General features: G+C 44.6%; 1 protein-coding gene across 1 annotated transcript; it reads right to left on the bottom strand.

Annotated features, from left to right (window-relative positions):
- Positions 1-859: 859 nt before the first annotated feature.
- On the bottom strand, positions 860-18,486 carry ttc17 (tetratricopeptide repeat domain 17). Its single transcript, XM_048263333.1, has 25 exons — positions 18,246-18,486; positions 17,404-17,493; positions 16,990-17,159; positions 16,715-16,826; positions 16,462-16,593; positions 16,251-16,360; positions 15,761-15,908; positions 15,465-15,604; positions 14,210-14,370; positions 13,929-14,041; positions 13,663-13,809; positions 13,028-13,143; positions 12,600-12,744; positions 12,240-12,311; positions 11,839-12,063; positions 10,383-10,569; positions 8,249-8,386; positions 7,766-8,040; positions 7,340-7,490; positions 7,028-7,148; positions 6,637-6,796; positions 6,452-6,535; positions 5,414-5,533; positions 5,070-5,213; positions 860-2,602 (listed from the first exon to the last, which is right to left on the bottom strand). Exons 1-25 carry the CDS (start codon positions 18,444-18,446, stop codon positions 2,471-2,473), a joined length of 3,594 nt encoding a protein of 1,197 aa, XP_048119290.1. The 5' UTR covers positions 18,447-18,486; the 3' UTR covers positions 860-2,470.
- Between the last annotated feature and the right edge of the window lie 89 nt (positions 18,487-18,575).

The raw sequence follows: 18,575 nt of genomic DNA, 5'->3' as shown, positions 1-18,575 counted from the left end.
GGTATTAGATTGAAGTGGGGAGGTGGGGACACCTCAAACTGTTTTGGACATGTCACTGGGCATTGGGGTGAGTAGCTTATAAAATGTCAGGTAAAGGAGAGCGCTCCCGCGCACCTTGCCAGCTAAATCGTGAAGACACGTTTCCTTCCGTGTTTTTGTGGGTTTTATTTAGCTTTGTGCATGAATCTCACGAATCATGCTTTTTTTCTTCTTTATTAGAATGCCATTTTATGTTTCCAAAAAGTTATGCCTCTTTAGATACTACACGGCTAGTCAGCAACCAATCGACATGCTTTTGGAAGTGATGGCGTCAACGCGTCATTACGTTTCCCTTAGAAACCCAGATTTTTAAAAATAGTGACAAATGAATTTAGCCGGTGAGATGGGAGGGAGGGGCTCCAAGTCCGCCTGTGCAGGAGAGGGGAATGTGAAAATCGTGCCTTCAGTCTCGATGGCTCACTGTCCAAAGCTCTCTGGCGAACAATGAAGGAAAATACTATTATAAAAATTTATTAGACTATGTTGAGCAAGTCGCAGTGACCGTTCTCTTAGACTGTGTCATTATGTGAAGACCGTGCGTAAAGTCTGATGGAAAACGTTTTTTGTATGCAATCAAAATGTGTCTTTCTGGATAGCAGTCAGGATTTCATCACTGCAATGAACCACTGTCTGCCACAAATCTTGTGTGTTAACTTAAATGAAACACTTTGAACAATCTACAGTATCAAAAGCATGAGAACACAATACTCAAGTGTATCAATATTTTCTTACATCATTATCAAACCTTAGGCCCTTAATCAGAAATAATGTGCAACTTTGTCACACACACACACACCAAAAACACACTCCTGCACGTTCCTCCACTCACAGGGTTGGAAAAACCCTGGTATTTATTTTCCAACAAGCTTTTGATGTTCGTACAAAGACAATGGATACACTGAATTTTTGAGCCAATGGAAAAAAGGTATTCACTGTCTAAATACATACAACACTGTAAATCAGATTTTAAATTAAGTCATTTTTGTATGATCTAAAGCAACCAATAGTTTTTTTTTTCAGTTTCTTAAATAAGAGCAAACAGAAAAGCACATTATTTCTTTAACGTTATGCATGAACATCACTTCCAACATCACATGTTCACTCTTTTAGGTCCCACATACCCATGGAATGATCATGAAATGGGTGCAAACATGATGACCAATACCCCTTTTCAAGTTCCAACAGCAGCAGTAGAATTGTGGTTTTCACGCTCATGAATCCATGTAGCGCAATCAGTTAGACTGAAATCTGAGTCAACTCCAAAGGATGAACCATTTCAGTTTCCAAAACAATTTGCATATTGTGTGCTGATCTTAACAGAAATGATCAAACCAGATTATTTTATTACTTCCCTATTAATTTGGGCTTAAATTGTAAACATCCCTTTTACACCATGACCGCGACTGCCGAAACTGGCATACAGACATACATCTCTTAAAATTAATAAAATTAACTTGCTGGTCTGTGGTCATGCCTGAGACACTTTTTCAACTTTCCATGCTAAACCGATTGGGGGATGTCAAGGGATGGGGTGGTGCGAGCACCTCTGTGGAAATCCAACTAAGTCTCACTATGGCATTTATGTTTGTGCAAGAAGCCCAGCCCTCCAGCCTGGGAGAGAGTGGTGGGAGCCGACTTGAAAATACTGCTAACTCCTGAATACACATTCACATCCCTCGCACCTGTCTTCACACGGATGGGAACAAAGGGCCTGGTTGGAGAGGAGGAAATGAGGGAAATGAGGAATCGGAGGCCCAACTGTCCAGAACGCCACCCCATTTGGCACACATGAAAGGGTTCTAGTAACTACACCCTACCCCTAAAGACCAAGATCACACCAGGAGCAGTCTGAGCACCTGGAAAAGGTTGCATTCTGAGACAGAACAATGTTGTCTAATGAAGGTCAAGGCTGGAGCTTTATGGCCAGTATGTTCTGGACATAGGAGGCTGCACATTCAGCCCATGCATCTTTGAACTCCTCTATGAGTGCCATAACATTACTGCACGTTGTGCCTGAACACTGCTTAAGTCAGTAAGTGTCCACAGGGCAATCCACCACCCAGTGCAAATGATGAGCTTACATCAGAAAACCTGAAGACATGGAACAGTTATTTAAGTTGATTAGGAGAAGAGAGGAGGAGCAAACACTCTTTGCCCTTAAGAATTTCCCCAAAAGCCATTTGAAACAATATGATATTATGGAGTTTAAGCACAAATTCTGAATAAAACAAATCAAACATTTCATTTCTCAAGGGTATCTAAAAACAGGTCTGCGTATGTATTCTTATTTGGATCTGTAGTGTATGTGTGTTTAAGTGTTTGTGCGTATTTGTGTCTAACTGTTTGGATGAGACTCTCCATGGATGAGACATGAAAGAGAAAGTATAGGTTTGGCCACTTGGCCCCTCTCTCCGTCCCCTGCGGTCCAGTCTTACGGGCCACGCCGCTCCCTCTTGGTGAGCAGGTAGCACTGAATAGTGCGGAGTCGATCTTTAGCGGGGGCGAACTCCGGCTGAAGCTTCAGGGTAGACTCGTACCAGTGCATTGCTTTTTCAAACTCCTCCTGCCAAAACACAAAGAAACCACACGGATTTAAATCCAGATGGCTACGGTCATACAAGCAGCCAACGTAACATAAGCCTCAATCACTTCTAAGTTTCACCAAATATTCTATTCTATGTAGCAGTTACATAGGGGTGAGTAAAGTGTGTTGTCAAAGCAGATGCTTTTATCCAAAGCGACAGACTCACAACAGCAGATTCAGGAATAGAACCTGGGTTGACCGACTGTCCGGTGGTGACGTTATCGCTGTTACACCATGCACCACTTCATCTAGCTTAAGTCAAGGTCATCTGAAACTGAGCTTAGCACAATTTTCCTTCTTTCCCCCTTCAAAAAGATACCAACATCCATTACAAACTAATCAAGAGACAGGAGGATATAAACTATGCTGCTCGACAATAGTGCAGACGTCTGTGCAAATATATGGATGACTTTGGTCAAGCTGGAAAGAAATGGACAGATTCGAACGAAGTAGGCTATGGGATTATGACTTCACGTCAACTTAAAACTGAAGATGCACAGTCAGTAAACTCCAATATCCAAAGTGGGTGATTGTAACAGGGTTTTCCCTATTGAACAATGTAGCCTCATGGATAAGGTAATGTCGGGAAATATGCCACCGTGTGACACCGTAATGGGGAAAAACATAAAGGCGTATCAGCATATTAAGCACCAAATTTGATACTGTAATGTTAATTTGTAACGTCCTGTGTACAACTAGTCCTACTGCCGACATCGAGCAATATGCTGTTTAGTGGCGCTCAACCTTAATACAGCCCTCCGGAGCGCGTAGCTGGAAAGGTGCTTAAGTCAGTGGCAGAATGCGTGCGAGAGGTGTATATAAGAAACGCCCAGATTTTGTAGTAGCTCCCAAAGCGCGTAACTGGCTCCATGGCGCGTAAATGACACACTTAAAGGAATTATCCGGAGTAAAATGCACTTTAGATCGATTTACGGATGATTGGGAGTACATACGTTGAGTTGACATCCAAATCATGTCATTCGGATGTGTTTTGAGAAAGTTCGATGTTACCGTTTTTAGTCAAAGCTTCGTTAAGCGTGGAAGTGAGAAGGGCATATTATTTCGCCGCTACAAAACGCTATTTTTATACCTCTTCTACAGTTCCAAACAACATTGCACTTACGTGGTAGTGAGTAGAGGGTCCCTAAAGCCAAACCCGAAGTATCCGAGGTCTTTATGTGGTCGGATAGAGAGTCCAGAATGAATTTCATCAAGCCAGTACCTTTCCGAAATGTTGCCATCTTTGCTGCCATCTTAAGGGGAAAGTCCATTGGGAATCGATTGCCAAGTGTGCTCTGGAAATTCACAATTTCGTCGCCGTTTAAAAAAAAAAAATTGTATGGACTGGACTATGTTTTTTTTTTTTTTTTTTTTAACGGCGACGAAATTGTGAATTTCCAGAGCACACTTGGCAATCGAGATGGCAACATTTCCGGAAAGGTACTGGCTTGATGAAATTCATAATTCATATTCAAATAGCGGCGAAATAATATGCCCTTCTCACTTCCACGCTAACGAGCTTTGACTAAAAACGGTAACATCGAACTTTCTCAAAACACATCCGAATGACATGATTTGGATGTCAACTAAACGTATGTACTCCCAATCATCCGTAAATCGATCTAAAGTGCATTTTACTCCGGATAATTCCTTTAAGTGAAGGGGAGAATACGTGGAGGCTGTAAAGCGCTTAGTGACCTTTTTTTTTACTTGACGCACCATTACACACATGGGAGAATTCGCCCCACTGAGTTACTTTCACATAGATTTTCAAGTGCCTACTAGCTACCCCGCATTCTATTTTCATTCTATGAAAATGACCGAAAAACACGACTTCCCTTTGTTTAATCCTTTTAATTCTTCAAGCCCATTTTATGTGGAGAGCTCAAATATTGGTACATTAATAAAATATAGTATGTAAAAAAAAAAGAAGACAAAAACAACAAGTTTATACTACCCTTATTAATGTCACTCTTTTTGCACTTTTTTCAAAATGGTAGGCCTTGTAGCAAACTTTTAACGGTTCAGTCATACTAAGAACATGTTTATCTTCCACCCTACAAAGTTTGGGCTGCCTATGAATAATACTTTTCATGATATTAATGCCCAAACATTGCTTCCCAGATAATGTGATTTTCAGGCTGTCAAACTGGTGTCATTTCAAGGGTTGAAAATAACATAGGACATAGGATTTGAACTATTTTACAGGCCTTGGCTTTGGGACCTATTCTTGATATAGACAAGGTTTGAACAAAATCTGAGACGGTGCTGCAACAACCTTATCTGATTTTACACGGAATGACCCCATTATGAGAAATGCCGCATCCCCTACTCAACTTACTATGACTGAATGTGCAAATATAAGAACTTATATTTTTTAAGATCTTTTTTTCTTAGCAGAACCCTAGTGATGTGAAACATTTTTGGGTTCACTGCTGAGACTCACCATTGCAATGTAGACGTTAGCAAGGGTGAAATGGTTGACCACAAAATGCGGCGCGATCTCAACGGCCATGCGGGCCACGGTCAGGGCATCTTCCCAAAGCCGAGCATTCTGGAAGATGTTAGCCAGGCTGATGAGGGGTACATCCTGTGAGAAGAGAGGCATCCTGAGTTTTTGCAACCCTGACACAGACTGGGCCGGCCAGGATGAGGCCGAAGCCCAGTAAAGCAACACTGCAGTCTTAGCCACTATGCAAGAGAGAACCCAACAGAGAAACTCTGATAAAATGTTAGAAGTAAACGCTAGTTCATGAGCACAGCCTTAATAGTGCAGGAAGGCTACAGTACCTTCATGTGGTGTGGGGCGTAGTTCAGTGCTTGACGCAGACAGTCAATGGCCCTCTTTCCCTGACCTTTAACCCTCCAGTAAAGTGCCGCCATGCTGGACAGGACCCATGATGTCTGATTCTGATAAAAATGAACACACACACACACACACACACAAACAAACACCCAATAAGGACATTAATAAAGATACAACATGTCCTTTGCATGTTTGTACCCTGTTCAGTCCCCTGAAGGGACCTATTTCCCGATAATGGCCGGCGTTCTATACATTATCCTGCTTATTACACGGCTACTTACCAAAAGAAATAAATAAACTCCCCATGATATGACTCTTTAGCTTACATAGCCTAGGCTATAGCCTTTTTGTTACCGTTTCATCGTGGTTTTTGCTGAGAAACAAATAGTTTGCAACAGCACACATTGAACTTGAATCAAACATTCTTTACACAGCTGATCAAACGTCTGCTTTCACTTTTGAATGAAGTTCCAGTCCTTGCGTAGTGATATGAAAGATGTGAATCAGAAGCACAAAACCCATTTTCCTTGACAGCGGTCTGTTATACTTAGCAATGGTCTGTTATCGAGAAATAGCAGACCATCGAACGTTGGGAAGGCCCATTCAAGTGAATGGAGCATTCTTCAGCATTAAAGAGCCATGTAATAAATGAATATATACTGTATCTGACCTAACTATTGACATTATCCTGCAGCCAGACAGCCTAACACTGTTTGTGTTAAACGGAATGAGACCAGTATATATTCCTTTAAGTTCCTAAAAAAACTGATGTACCACGTTGGCTTTGTGCTAATTGTGCAAATGATACAACTCCATTCATTTTTCTCTGATCTGATTTTCACAATAAAAACGTTGTCTATTTAATCATTTTAACAGCTTTCCTGGTTATGGTCATTATTACTACTGGAAAACTCCAGTTTACAGTATGGTGTAGAAGGTATCTATGGACATGCTAAGGCCTCCTTTGCTTCCAGTGGTGTAGTACCCAAAGTGCATACCCAGTCCTAGTGGGTCTGCCTTACCTTCTCAAGGACTTTGGCTATGCGGGTGCCCACTTGCTCAAAAGACTGAGGTGGATATTTGTCTTTGCCAAGATTCTGCAGCACCTAGAGCGCACAAAAAATTGCATTCAGAAGTCCAGTCTCCCCATACACACGACACCAGATCGATGAGTCACGGACACGGGATGGCAGACAAGGGCGGGTACCTCACGAAGCTGACTCTCCCCGGTGTAATGGATGCCTCCACGATTCGCCACCCCTCCCAGGTGGTCCAGCGTGTGCATGCTGGCGGGCAGGTTGGCGTTACACACGGGCTCCACAGCCGGTTCTTGAAGTGGGGTGGCAAAGTCGATGTGCTCTGTGATGCTGTGGAGAGAGAGAGAGAGAGAGAGAGAGAGAGAGAGAGAGAGAGAGAGAGAGAGAGAGAGAGAGACAGAGAGAGAGAGAGAGAGATATTTATTAACATAGTCCAACAGTAGGAAGTAGGAAAGCTCTTCCCTGTCACACGGCAATGGGGACAACAGTGCCAGTGATGGGAACCAAACTGAGAAGAGGTTCTGGGGAGGTTGGTGAATTGGGATGGGAGTAGCCACTCACTCGATGTTCTTGGCGGACACGGCGAGCCAGGTGCTGGCCACGGTGGTCAGGTCCACTCGACGCGTGCGTTGGCACTCCTCCGGACCGGGCCAGCCCAGACTGGTGTAATCACGCCAGCGGCCTGCATCACAGACACACAAAACTATGTAAGCACGCAGGCAGGAATCTTACACATTCAAGTATTCATTCACATTCATCAAGTCAACGATTATACACTTTTAGGTCGAGGGTGACATGTATGTTTATTTTAAGAATTAAATGTATATCCTTTTTTTCCTTTTTAGAGGCACACAAAGAGAAAAAAAAGCATACCAGCGGGTCCGGGAGATGGAATGGTGGGTCCACTAATCTCCAGGATGGAGTGAGCAGCTGACGGCTCCCCCTGGTGGAAGCCCTCATCCTGTATCCAGCCGTCTGCAGCCTCCGCCTTGGGCTTCCTCACGCGCTTCACCTGGAATGTGATCTGTGCAGTACAGTACAGAGTACCCAGGATGAGACGCCGCCTAACTGGGACATTTAGCTTCATTTATTTCACTTAACTACCTGTTGGGTGAGGGGGGATATCTAAAGGCAGTCTAAGCTGGTACTAGATGTATAGGTGGTCTATATTATCAGGCTTCAGTATTAACAGTGCAGAGAAGTACCGGTATATTATGTGTATGAATGTGTATGAATACTGCACACCAGTTGAAGGTAATTGGTCACTTGTACCTTATATGCTCCCCACACACCACTTACCCACTCTGCCCCCTCATCGTCCTCACAGTTACCGAAGCAGGGGCCTCCGGTGCGGCCGCCCATCACCCGGTCATTCTTCAGCACACGGATGCCCCGCAGGTCGCCCCTCTTCCCGCCGACGTCCAGCGCTCCCTCAAACGCCCCCATGAGCTCCTCCTTCAGGTGCCAGTCCTCCTCCTCGCCGGGCCTCTTGCCCTCCCTGGGGACGCCCTCCCCTCCGCCCTTTTTCTCCTGCTGCCCGGCCTCGCCAGAGCCGTTACTATCTAGCACCACCTCTGGAGAGAGGGAGGGAGGGAGGGAGAGGGAGAGGGAGAATATGATCAACTGCACAGGTACACTTATATTTACAATTAACTAATAACCCGCATGCCACAGGGTCCTGTGAGCTGGGCTAAGCTCATGTCTAGTTGGCCAGGGCCCTCTGGTGGTCTTGCTCAGGCCTGCACGCTGCAGAGCTGCTGAGGTGTGCCCAAAAGCCCTTACTCTCAAAGAGCAGGGAGTCCTCCACAGCAGCCATGGGCAGTGGGCGCCCTTCTGCCCCGTCCTGCCGGTCATTGCTGCCGGCTTCCCAGTCCTCCATTGGCTGGTCCAGCTCCTCCTCACCATCACAGCCGGAGTCCTCTGAGGAGAGAACAGCAGGGCACATTACATTTACACCAGCTGGACAGGGTTCAACTACAGCCTATACATACATACATATGACATGTAAGGGATAATGGACGACACGGTGGTCTGTTCACAGAAGTTAATGCGGTCGAGGTTGTAAAAGCGGCCGACGCCGGGCGGAGAAGCGTTTAAACCCTCGTAAGTGCATTAACTTCTGTGAACAGACCATCGTGGAGACCATGATCCCGCTTATTCTACTGTTGCCACTTGCGTTGTGTTCATTTCCTGTTACAATTTAAACGTTTTAATCGCTAAAACTGTCTTGTTTGTAGAACTAATTTCTTCCGACACATATCAACTAATTTCTCAACTCACAGGACAAACTGCCGTTACTAGTTCTAAATGGATGGTTGCTACGGCCAAAGGCCAGTCGTTAGTTCTATCTCTCCCGTTGTCAGGCGGGCGTATCCCAAGATTCTGATGAACTTTAGTTTTGAAGCATCGCTATTTTACCTAGCCTGCTGTCATCCATCTAGCTAAAAGCCACCTCCGTCATATGCTACAATGTTCTGAACGTCTGCATTTTACAGCTCAGATGCAACGTGACTGTTCATTTAAACTTCACAACGAGTTCGGCGAATTAATATACAAATGTGATACTGTCAAAAAATGGATCTACTTCATAGGTGTGCAAATAACATACGGTTAATGGTCGTTCTAAATTACATAGGACAATGGGAAATTCAACCAAGCAGTGGAATGAATGAATGAATGAATGAATGAATGAATGAATGAATGAATGAATGAATGAATGAATGAATGAATGAATGAATGAATGAATGAATGAATGAATGAATGAATGAATGAATGAATGAATGAATGAATGAATGAATGAATGAATGAATGAATGAATGAAATGAATGAATGAATGAATGAATGAATGAATGAATGAATGAATGAATGAATGAATGAATGAATGAATGAATGAATGAATGAATGAATGAATGAATGAATGAATGAATGAATGAATGAATGAATGAATGAATGAATGAATGAATGAATGAATGAATATATATATATATATATATATATATATATATATATATATATATATATATATATATACTGCATACATGCATCAAGATGAGTTTGATTGACTGCTCGTTACTGATGTAGTTGAAATGCATTTGATTTCAAATGTCTTGTGGAGGTCATGTTGGGACCAAGGATGAGGGCAGAAAATGCAGACCGTGCAGCAGACTCAGCAGACATACCAACTCAGCTCCACGGGTGTGTGCAGCCTGCGAGCGGAAGGGTGTGTTTGTACAGAACGAGAATGCAATTCTGTCTGTACGACACAAAGTCTTTTCTATTTTTGGGGCTGCTTAAATTATTGAGTGCTTGATATCTCCACTTCAAAGTCTGCCTTCTTGCTAGCCTCGACACGAGAAGGGGGGGGGTTGGGGTAGGCGTAGGGGATGGAGGGAGTCTCTGCTGGTTGCTCTGAGTATGCGCAGAGGCCGAGAGATGGATAAGGAGCGCTCACAGTTCTGCAAAGAAAAGCACAACAGAGGAGTGGAGCTAAATCAGGAGCTGAGAAGGCGCAGTCTGGGCTATAATAAGCACCTCTGCTCTGACGGGGGACAAAGTGCAGCGGTGGCCACACTAAATAAAGACGTGTGAGTGGCAGAAGCTTGATGGACGCTGGGAGGAAACCAACTACGCCCTTTTTATCCCCTCCGTGTTCCACAGGTCTCAAAAACACAAAAACACACTCAAGAGTGTTTCACCGAGGCTAGCGGTGGGCAAAAACGTCCACCTTAGTCAACGCACACGATACGATGATGAATGGTTGCTTACAGCTGTTTTGCAGCTTCAGGCAAATAAAAAAAAATAAAAAAGGATAAAACTGGACAAACCGAAGCAATTCAGACCAATATACAGACACAGACACTATGACAAATAAACAGTGAGCACACAGAGAGAGAGAGAAAGCAGTGGGCAGACTGACGTGTGCAGGGTGGGCGCTGGAGGTTGTAGAGGAAGGGGTAGAATTGCAGGCAGCGCAGCAGGGGCAGGCTGGCGTGGCACTGGGCACAGCTGGACTTCAGGCTGAGGGCACGGCGGAACAGGGACAAAGCCCCGGTCACGTTGCCCTGGGACAGGAGCACACTGACCAGGCTCAACACTGAGTGGGGCTGGCAGACAGAGACAGAGAAAGAGAAGGGGGGGGAGAGAGAGAGAGAGAGAGAGAGAGAGAGAGAGAGAGAGAGAGAGAGAGAGAGAGATGGGGTGAAGGGCCAGTCAGAGAGAAAGAAGGTGAGAGAGGAGACAGAAAAAAACAGTCAGCTGGACAATCCAAGGGAAAGTTCAACACCCTTTCCAAACTGCAGAGTAAGTGTTTTTTTCTCCCCTGCAGTCTGAGGTAGTTCAGCCTCCTGACAACTGTCTGGAACTGCCCAAGATGAGTCAGGGGTTTGTAAATGCACATTCACAGAATATTACAGCCAGGCAGTCATTCATTCGTTTATTCATTCATTCAAATACACACAGATGCTGGTGAATTCAGTGTTTCCCACAGAACTGAATTCTATTTGTGAGGGTTGGTTTGCAGAATTAACTTGAATTCAACAGTTTTTAACAAATTAGCGTAGCGTGGTTATGATAAACCAGATTTAAGCACAATTTTTGTGTGGTGGTCAATGTTGATATTGTGGTGGGCTGCCACAAATAAGTCAATGTATGGGAAACACTGGAATTAGCAACCCATTCTAATCTCATTCATACACAAAACTACTTCACAAAAAGCTCTGCCATAACCTGCTGTGGTATCAGAGCCTCACTAACAATTATTCATCATGCATTCAACTGGAGGGAGAAGTAGTCTTTGAGATTTAGTCAGTTATTTGCCCTGTGACAGAAAAATGTGAGATAGGAGTTCTGAAATCTTAATTCTGTGGTCCAAATAAGCTCAGTGTGCTAAGAATTATGCACTGACAGAAGAATTTAAAGGTTGGTACTTTGGAGGTCAGAACTGTGGTGGGAAAGGTCAAAGCAATGGAATGGGGGCATGTTTGTGAGCCCCCATGTTCATGCCCCCCAGAGTGTAGGCAGCTGCCTGGCTGCTTTAGCTTTAGCTGCTTTGCCTAACTCAAGCTAGGCAAAACCAATTATTTTCTTTTTTTTTTTCCGTACCAACAGTACTTGGTGGCCTCAAAAAACAGAGGTCTATGTGAAAAATTGCCAGATTTCTCCTTTAAGACATGTAATGCACACAGAGTAGAATGCCCCCCCATGCTTCCATGTTTATCCCTGCCAAGTGCATGCTATGGGTAATACCCAACCTGGCAAACACATCTGGTGCCAGTAACATCAATGGTCATGGAATACGAGACGTTAACCTGTAACTCTAACCCTACAGGTCCCAGTGCGGCGGGGTGGGTAGTGGGAGTTGCGGTGCGCAGTACCTCGGAGGAGTTGAGCTGCAGGGCCTCCTGCAGCAGCTGCTGGGCCTGGTGTGGTTGGCCAGTGTGCATCAGCAGGCTGGCGGCATTGACCAACGGCAGGTCGCGGTGCTGTGGCGGAGCGGTGCTCAGGGCCTTGCGGATGCACTGCAGCGCCCGCGTCCCGTTGCCTTTGGCACGCCAGAAAAGCCCTGCCTCGTTCTGCACCAGCCAGGGGGGGGCGCTTTTCTGAAAGCAGAACAACAGCCAACTGTTATCAACCCAACAGAAGTCATTACAGGCCAATATGATTTCATCCATATAGCTTCTATATCCGTTAAAAACCTACAAGCCAATGATGGACAAGGAAACGGAAATATAAAATGATAACAAAATTCTCCAAAATGTAAACCATTGAGGGATACCTTCTCCATTGCTTGAGCTATCAGTGTTCCTGTTTGGTCCAAGCTCCACCCACCACTGCGTGACAGTAAGATCTAAAAAAAATACCCAAGCACAAATGATCAGATGTCAGAGGTCAATAAGATCTAAATACCCAAGCACAAATAATCAGATGTCAGAGGTCAATAACACAAGGCCAACAGAACACCCACTTTCCCTGAGGGGGAAAACTGCCTACCACTGTCTTCTTAAGGCAACCGTATCGATCAACAGCTAACAACCTGTGAGGGTCTGTGTTCAATAAAGTTTAACAAAGTTTAATCACGAAGCATGGGTCAAATTAATACTATGCTATAACACCATGACCGTGTCCGTGGTCTCACCTGTGTGGCATGATGGTCAGGTAGGTCCTTCCCCTCCAGGGCCGAGGCCAGAGCGTCCTGTGGGGAGGCCTGGGGGCCGGGGCCACAGTCGGGCAGCTCCGCAGACAGAGGGGGGCTCCTGGTCTCATACAGAGCGCTCTGGAGCCTGTGCACAATACCACATCAGGTTAACAGCTACCTCCAGGGTTAAACACACTCTCTCTCATACCTCTAGCTGCGCTGTTAAGTCATTAAGTCATGAAAAACACTGAACCAAGTTAATCTTCTACTGCTGGAGGGTAGTAAATCACACCCTCATGGAGCAGGTTGCAGGTAGTAACCAACATGGAAACATTCTCTCTCTCTGATGAATGCCCTTGATACCACACAAGCATGGTGTACTCTAGTTAAGCTCAAACTCTTTACTCCATCGGCTCGTGCAAACTCACCCGTAGCCCCTGGTCTCTGGCGGGAGGTAGAAGGTGGGCAGCTGATGAGATGGGGGCAGCAAGGGGTACTGTTGAGTGCAGTCTGACCTCCGCGGCCACAGCACAGACAGACCAGCCTGCTTCCAACACACACGTCAGTCAACATTAACAGTCATTGGCACAATTCACTCTGCACCATGATGGCAAAACACTATGCAGAGATGATCAGCTATTTACATTTTTGTGGCATTTGACCTTGACAATGTTGAAAAGCAAATGATAATATATTATCAGGCTCCACTGCTGAAATTCCACTATTTTAGCTGGAGTCAACTGCTGGATTTTGGCATGTCTGAATCAATGCCAGTGTTTCCCATACATTGATTTATTTGTGGCGGCCCACCACAATATCAACATTGACCACCACACAATGATTTGTGCTTAAATCTGGTTAGAATCACAACCGTGCTGCACTAATTTGTTAAAAACTGTTGCATTGGAGATAATTCTGAAAACCTAGCACCACAAATAGAATTCAATTCTGTGGGAAACACTGAATGCAGAGCTCTTAAAGTATTTTACGCCAATTCAACAGAGGGGGAAAAGTACTGCAGTGTAACAGTCGAAGTGGGCTGGCAGATGCTGAGGGAGCTGACCGTGGCAGAGGCGGCCTCCTGGCCCCAAAGGGACGCTGGGTTCTCTCCGCTGGACACGGAGAAGTAGGGCTGTGGGCTGCGGCTCTCGTTGGCGCTCATCTCTGACACCAGGGCCACGCTGCTCGCCACAGACACCTCCTCGCCAAACTGAGTGGGCAATATGAGGATGCACACGTTAACTTTTGAAACATTCAGATTGTAGCTGACCACATGAATAACAAAAGTAACCTGTGTGTGTATATACTGCGATTAGGCCTGGACCTCACCTGGATGTAGTGTACATTCTCAAACAGGTCTCCACGATGGTAGCGCACTGGCAGATCAAATGGGCAGAAGAGGCTTCGCTGCTGCGGACCCAGGTGACACATTTGGTGGTTCCCTATAAGACACAGAGACAATCTCTTCACTACTGGTGTCTGCTACAAACAATTTTCACTGCAGACACTGTTAGCAAAGGTGCTTGTGTCTGAGCATGTATGTAAGAGTGTAAGAGTGTGTGTGTGTGTGTGTGTGTGTGTGTGTGTGTGTGTTCTGCCTTCTCGCTCACCAAGCTGCGCCTCCTTTGCCATCTGCGTCTCATGGATGATGTTGCGGAGGATCTGCTCCTCTTGGATGAGCTTGTGCTTGTCCAGCACCTCCTGCTGACGGAGATAGTGGTCATGCTGCTTCTGATACTCCTTCAGCTCATTCAGTGTGCGCTGGAGGGACCTGACAGAGTGGCAACCCAACACACTGTTACACAACTTTTACAAGGAAGTTTATAGTCACATGCATATAGTTACTGGATGTAAGAAATGCAGTGAAATTATGTCTATTGTGTCAGCCTATTTGTGCATTTATGGGGGGGTAAAAGTGCAGTAGAAAAGTGCAGTAGAAGAGGGGTTTAGTAGATTAAGTGGCAAGGGCTGCATAAGAAAGGTGGGGGAGGATTGGGATTGGGGGGGGGGGGGGGGGGCACCAACAAGGAGCACCAAGAGCAACAGGGGCAAGGAAAACTCCCCTTACTAAGGAAGAAACCTTGGGCAGATCCACGGCTCAAGGGGCTAACCCAACTGCCAGGGGTCTTGGTGTGTGTGTTGGGGGATGACAAGGGAGATCGGATAGTGTGCTGTGTATGTGGGGAGAGGGCAGTGTGCAATATGTGTGTTGGAGAAGCTTCCTGATGAAATAATGTGCTGTGTATGTAGGGGAGGGGGGGCAGTGTACTGCAAGTATGGTGAAGGGACTTACTATTGCAAAGCAGAGTACTGTATGTATGATGTATGTGAGTGATGACAGTGAAGATGTGCGTGTGGGCGGGAGGAGAGTGGAGCAGTGGCTGTGTGTGTGTGTGTGTGTGTGTGTGTAGTGTGTGTGTGGGTAGGTGGGGGCAGTGTGCTGTAAGTATGTAGAGGATGTGTGTTGGAGAAGATCCTGAAGACAATGTGCTGTGTATGTGGGTGGGGGGGGGTGTGCAGCAAGTATGTAGAGGAGGCTTACTGTAGCAAGCAGTGTGCTGTATGTATGTGAGGTGATGACAGTGATGATGTAAGTGTGTGTGTTGGGGGTGGGGGGTACTTACAGTACAGGAACATTACATTAGTAAGAAAAAAATATATTTTCAAAATAAAGTTGAAACAGCCTACATTAAGCAGTAATAGTAGAGTTAAGTAGTACTAATAATAATAACAATAAAAGTAAAATAAAAGTAATAATAATAATAACAATAAAATCAAAACACTATCAAATATCCCCCAGGAAGAGGAATGAGGAGCCTTGTCTCATTCTCTTGACACTGCGGGCAGGTGTGCGTGTGTGTGTACCTGTGCTGGGCCTCCAGTCTTTGCTCCAGTTTCTGCTGGCAGAGAACGGCATGCTTGCGTCTCAGGGCCTGCTCGAAGCCCGGCAGCACCTGTAGGGCCTGTTCGTAGCACAGCACCGAGTGGTTGTACTCCCCCAGCATCTGACGGGCACAAAGCAATCCCAGGCCATGTGACTAACCGGACCTCACGCAGGCCTTCATCTCACGTGTTTTATGTCATTTTATGTCATTCAATGTCATTCAATCTACTGAGTTCACAGATCACAATTAAAGGTGGTGGAGTGAACAGTGGCTTACAGCATAAATGTTGCCCAAGGTGTAGTGACTGGTGAGGAAATCAGAGGTGAGGTCCAGAGCAGCATGGGCAAGGATAGCAGCATCTGCAGAGAAATGGGCTCTGTGCAGGATATTGGCCATGTTCACCAGAGCGATATCCTTGTAGGCCCTAAAGGAAAATAAAAACAAACAAAATGACACCATTGGTGAAAGCAGCTACTGCTGAGATATGGCCATCCTTGGCCTGTCTTGTACCAATAACAAAAAGAAAAAGAAAAGACACAGGGACACAATCTAGTATTTGTAGTATAGCTGTATCTAGTATTTATCCCTAGTTCTGAAAGGAGTAATTCCAAAGAGAGCCATTTGCCCATGAATCTGGTCATATTGTCTAGCCATTGTCCATTTGATATGATAAACTCATATAAACACCATATGTTAAACAAATGCATAAAATCAAAGTGTTGTACATTTTAATGTAGAACTTCTTAATTGAGTTGCATTTTCTTACCTTGGTGAGAAATGCAGGGAACGGACCACACAATCAATAGCCTGCCTTGGTTCATTCTTCATGCGCCAATAGAAGGATGCCATGTTATACAGTACCCAAGACGAAGAGTTCTACGACCAAAACAGAACATATGACAGCAGCATAAGACTAGAAATGTTGAAGCATTTAATGGCATACAAGTAACTGAGGACTTTGATTATGAGTAACTTACACGTAAAAGGCCCTGATATATTCTGTGTCCCACTTCGTCCATGCTACGCCCCAAATGATAGGACAGAGATCCAAAAATGGGGTCCTCTTTTGACAGTAAAGGAGAGGTCAGGTTGGCTTTCTCTTGCACTCCCTAAAATGATTTTGAAAGCAAGTGAAAGAAACATTTACATTTATTCAAACAGCCTGTGAATGCACTGCACCAAATCAATAGTGGCCAAAGTCTCCACTTCATTTGCAAACCAAAATCTCACCCGGAGGTGCTGGAAAGCATGAATACTATACGGGAGGTCAAGGATCTTCGCACAGTCAGGCTTCTCCAGGTCAGGTGGCAGAGGTGATCTATGATCTACATAGTCCTCAAGGCTGGAATACACAAGCAATCAATCTTTCAGCATTGCATATTCACATGTTCTTACAAGATTGACATAAGTCTCACTGGCCCCACGAGAAAAGAGAGCAACACACTTGCCAAACAATGAACAAAATAGTTGTGACACACCACATGTTTTATTCCATACACGCTGACCTTATGTCTTTGCTCTCAAGGGAGATGTAAGTTCCATCATATAGGTCTAGGTCCCCCAGGGGGACTTTGGCGGTTACACAGTCTGCATCCTCCTTGTAATGCCGTTGTTCCAGTCCAGTGTCCCGATCTTCATTTTCCTCTATATGAATTTTCTGAGCAACCAACTGCTTCTATAAGTCCAATTCACATAGAGAATACAATTTTATGAAATATTACATACAGCATCAGGCTCATTATGAAATATTACATACAGCATCAGGCTCATTCAAACAGAAAGGTCCACGTTTCACTCTGCACATTACCAAAGAGTCTTTAGGTAGCCTGTCTAACAAATAATAATGTAACAATATGATTAGTTCAACATTGACAATATTGTAGCAAGATCCTTTGGGTGTTTTTCATATTTTTAATTACCTCCAGTTTTTTGAGGTAATTCACACGAGTTTCTTGCCTCATGAAAATAACAAGATCATGGGGATGCTTCAAATTGAGTGGTGAATCCACCTGTAACAACAATAACACAGGACAAAAAATGCTGAACCTCTGCTGACATTGCTGTTGTCTTGACCATTAACTTCAGCTACCTTAGAACGCAATTGGCTAGGTAGCTGGAATAAGTAAGCTTCCCTCCAACTAATGCCCTGTACTTTTCATGACCTATGACAGACATGACGTAATATCAAATACGTTAGCCATTTCCAATCAGTTTTTCACGATTATTCACGTTACTTAAGTCACATTAACAATTGATATGGATTACACATTAACAATACAATTAAAAGTAACGTTAACTTGGGATCTAGCAAATAGACTGCAACACTACCATGGCATATGCCATAACATTTACCTGTGCATGTAAACCTGTCAAAATCTAAAACTCATTACCCTAGGACAATAAAAGTCCAATAATCTAAAACACCTGCCATGATAGAATGTGCCACCTAGCACCCCATCAGATTCTGCCTGGTAGAAGTTATCCTAGCAATTTCTAACGTTACTTGGAACGCGTCTTGGCATCCACGAAATGACAAACCTGGCTGGCTATCATACCATTTAGCTTCCCATTAACTTACATCAATATCATATCAAACTTAGATGCTGTCTATCAGATTGGTGCGGTTAAAAAATAAGTAAACTTTGCTGGAATATAGTATTGCTGGCTTCTTTGCTAGACGTCGATAATTTGAATGCTAGCCTGGTTTAGCCAGCTAACGTTATCAGTAACGCTACGGGACAGTCTGGTGACCTAGCATTACCTGCTGTTGAATTTTTCCATCCTCTGTGACCACCCAATGAGTAGTAGCGTCTCCGGGCTTGACCAACAGCACGCAAAATAATATGCATACCCTTCCATGAAACGATGTTTTCCATGACACATTCGCACAACTATCCCTCTCACTACGTAAGGTAATATCCCTACATATGCTACTATCCCTCCTTCTCGCCAAGTCCGCCATTTTTCTTATGCGATTGCAAAGCTAAACAATTACAACACCGACCACTAGGGGGGGAGAAAAAGTAACGTTGACTTCCTGTGCAGAAAGACATACTTGCTTGCACCGACTTACCTCTACACTACAGGCATA

Source organism: Alosa alosa, chromosome 14 (genome assembly GCF_017589495.1).
Source record: "Alosa alosa isolate M-15738 ecotype Scorff River chromosome 14, AALO_Geno_1.1, whole genome shotgun sequence".
In the NCBI taxonomy this organism is placed as follows: Eukaryota; Metazoa; Chordata; class Actinopteri; order Clupeiformes; family Clupeidae; genus Alosa; species Alosa alosa.
The sequence above is the reverse complement of the archived record's forward strand: the minus strand, read 5'-3'. Positions and strand labels throughout refer to the sequence as shown.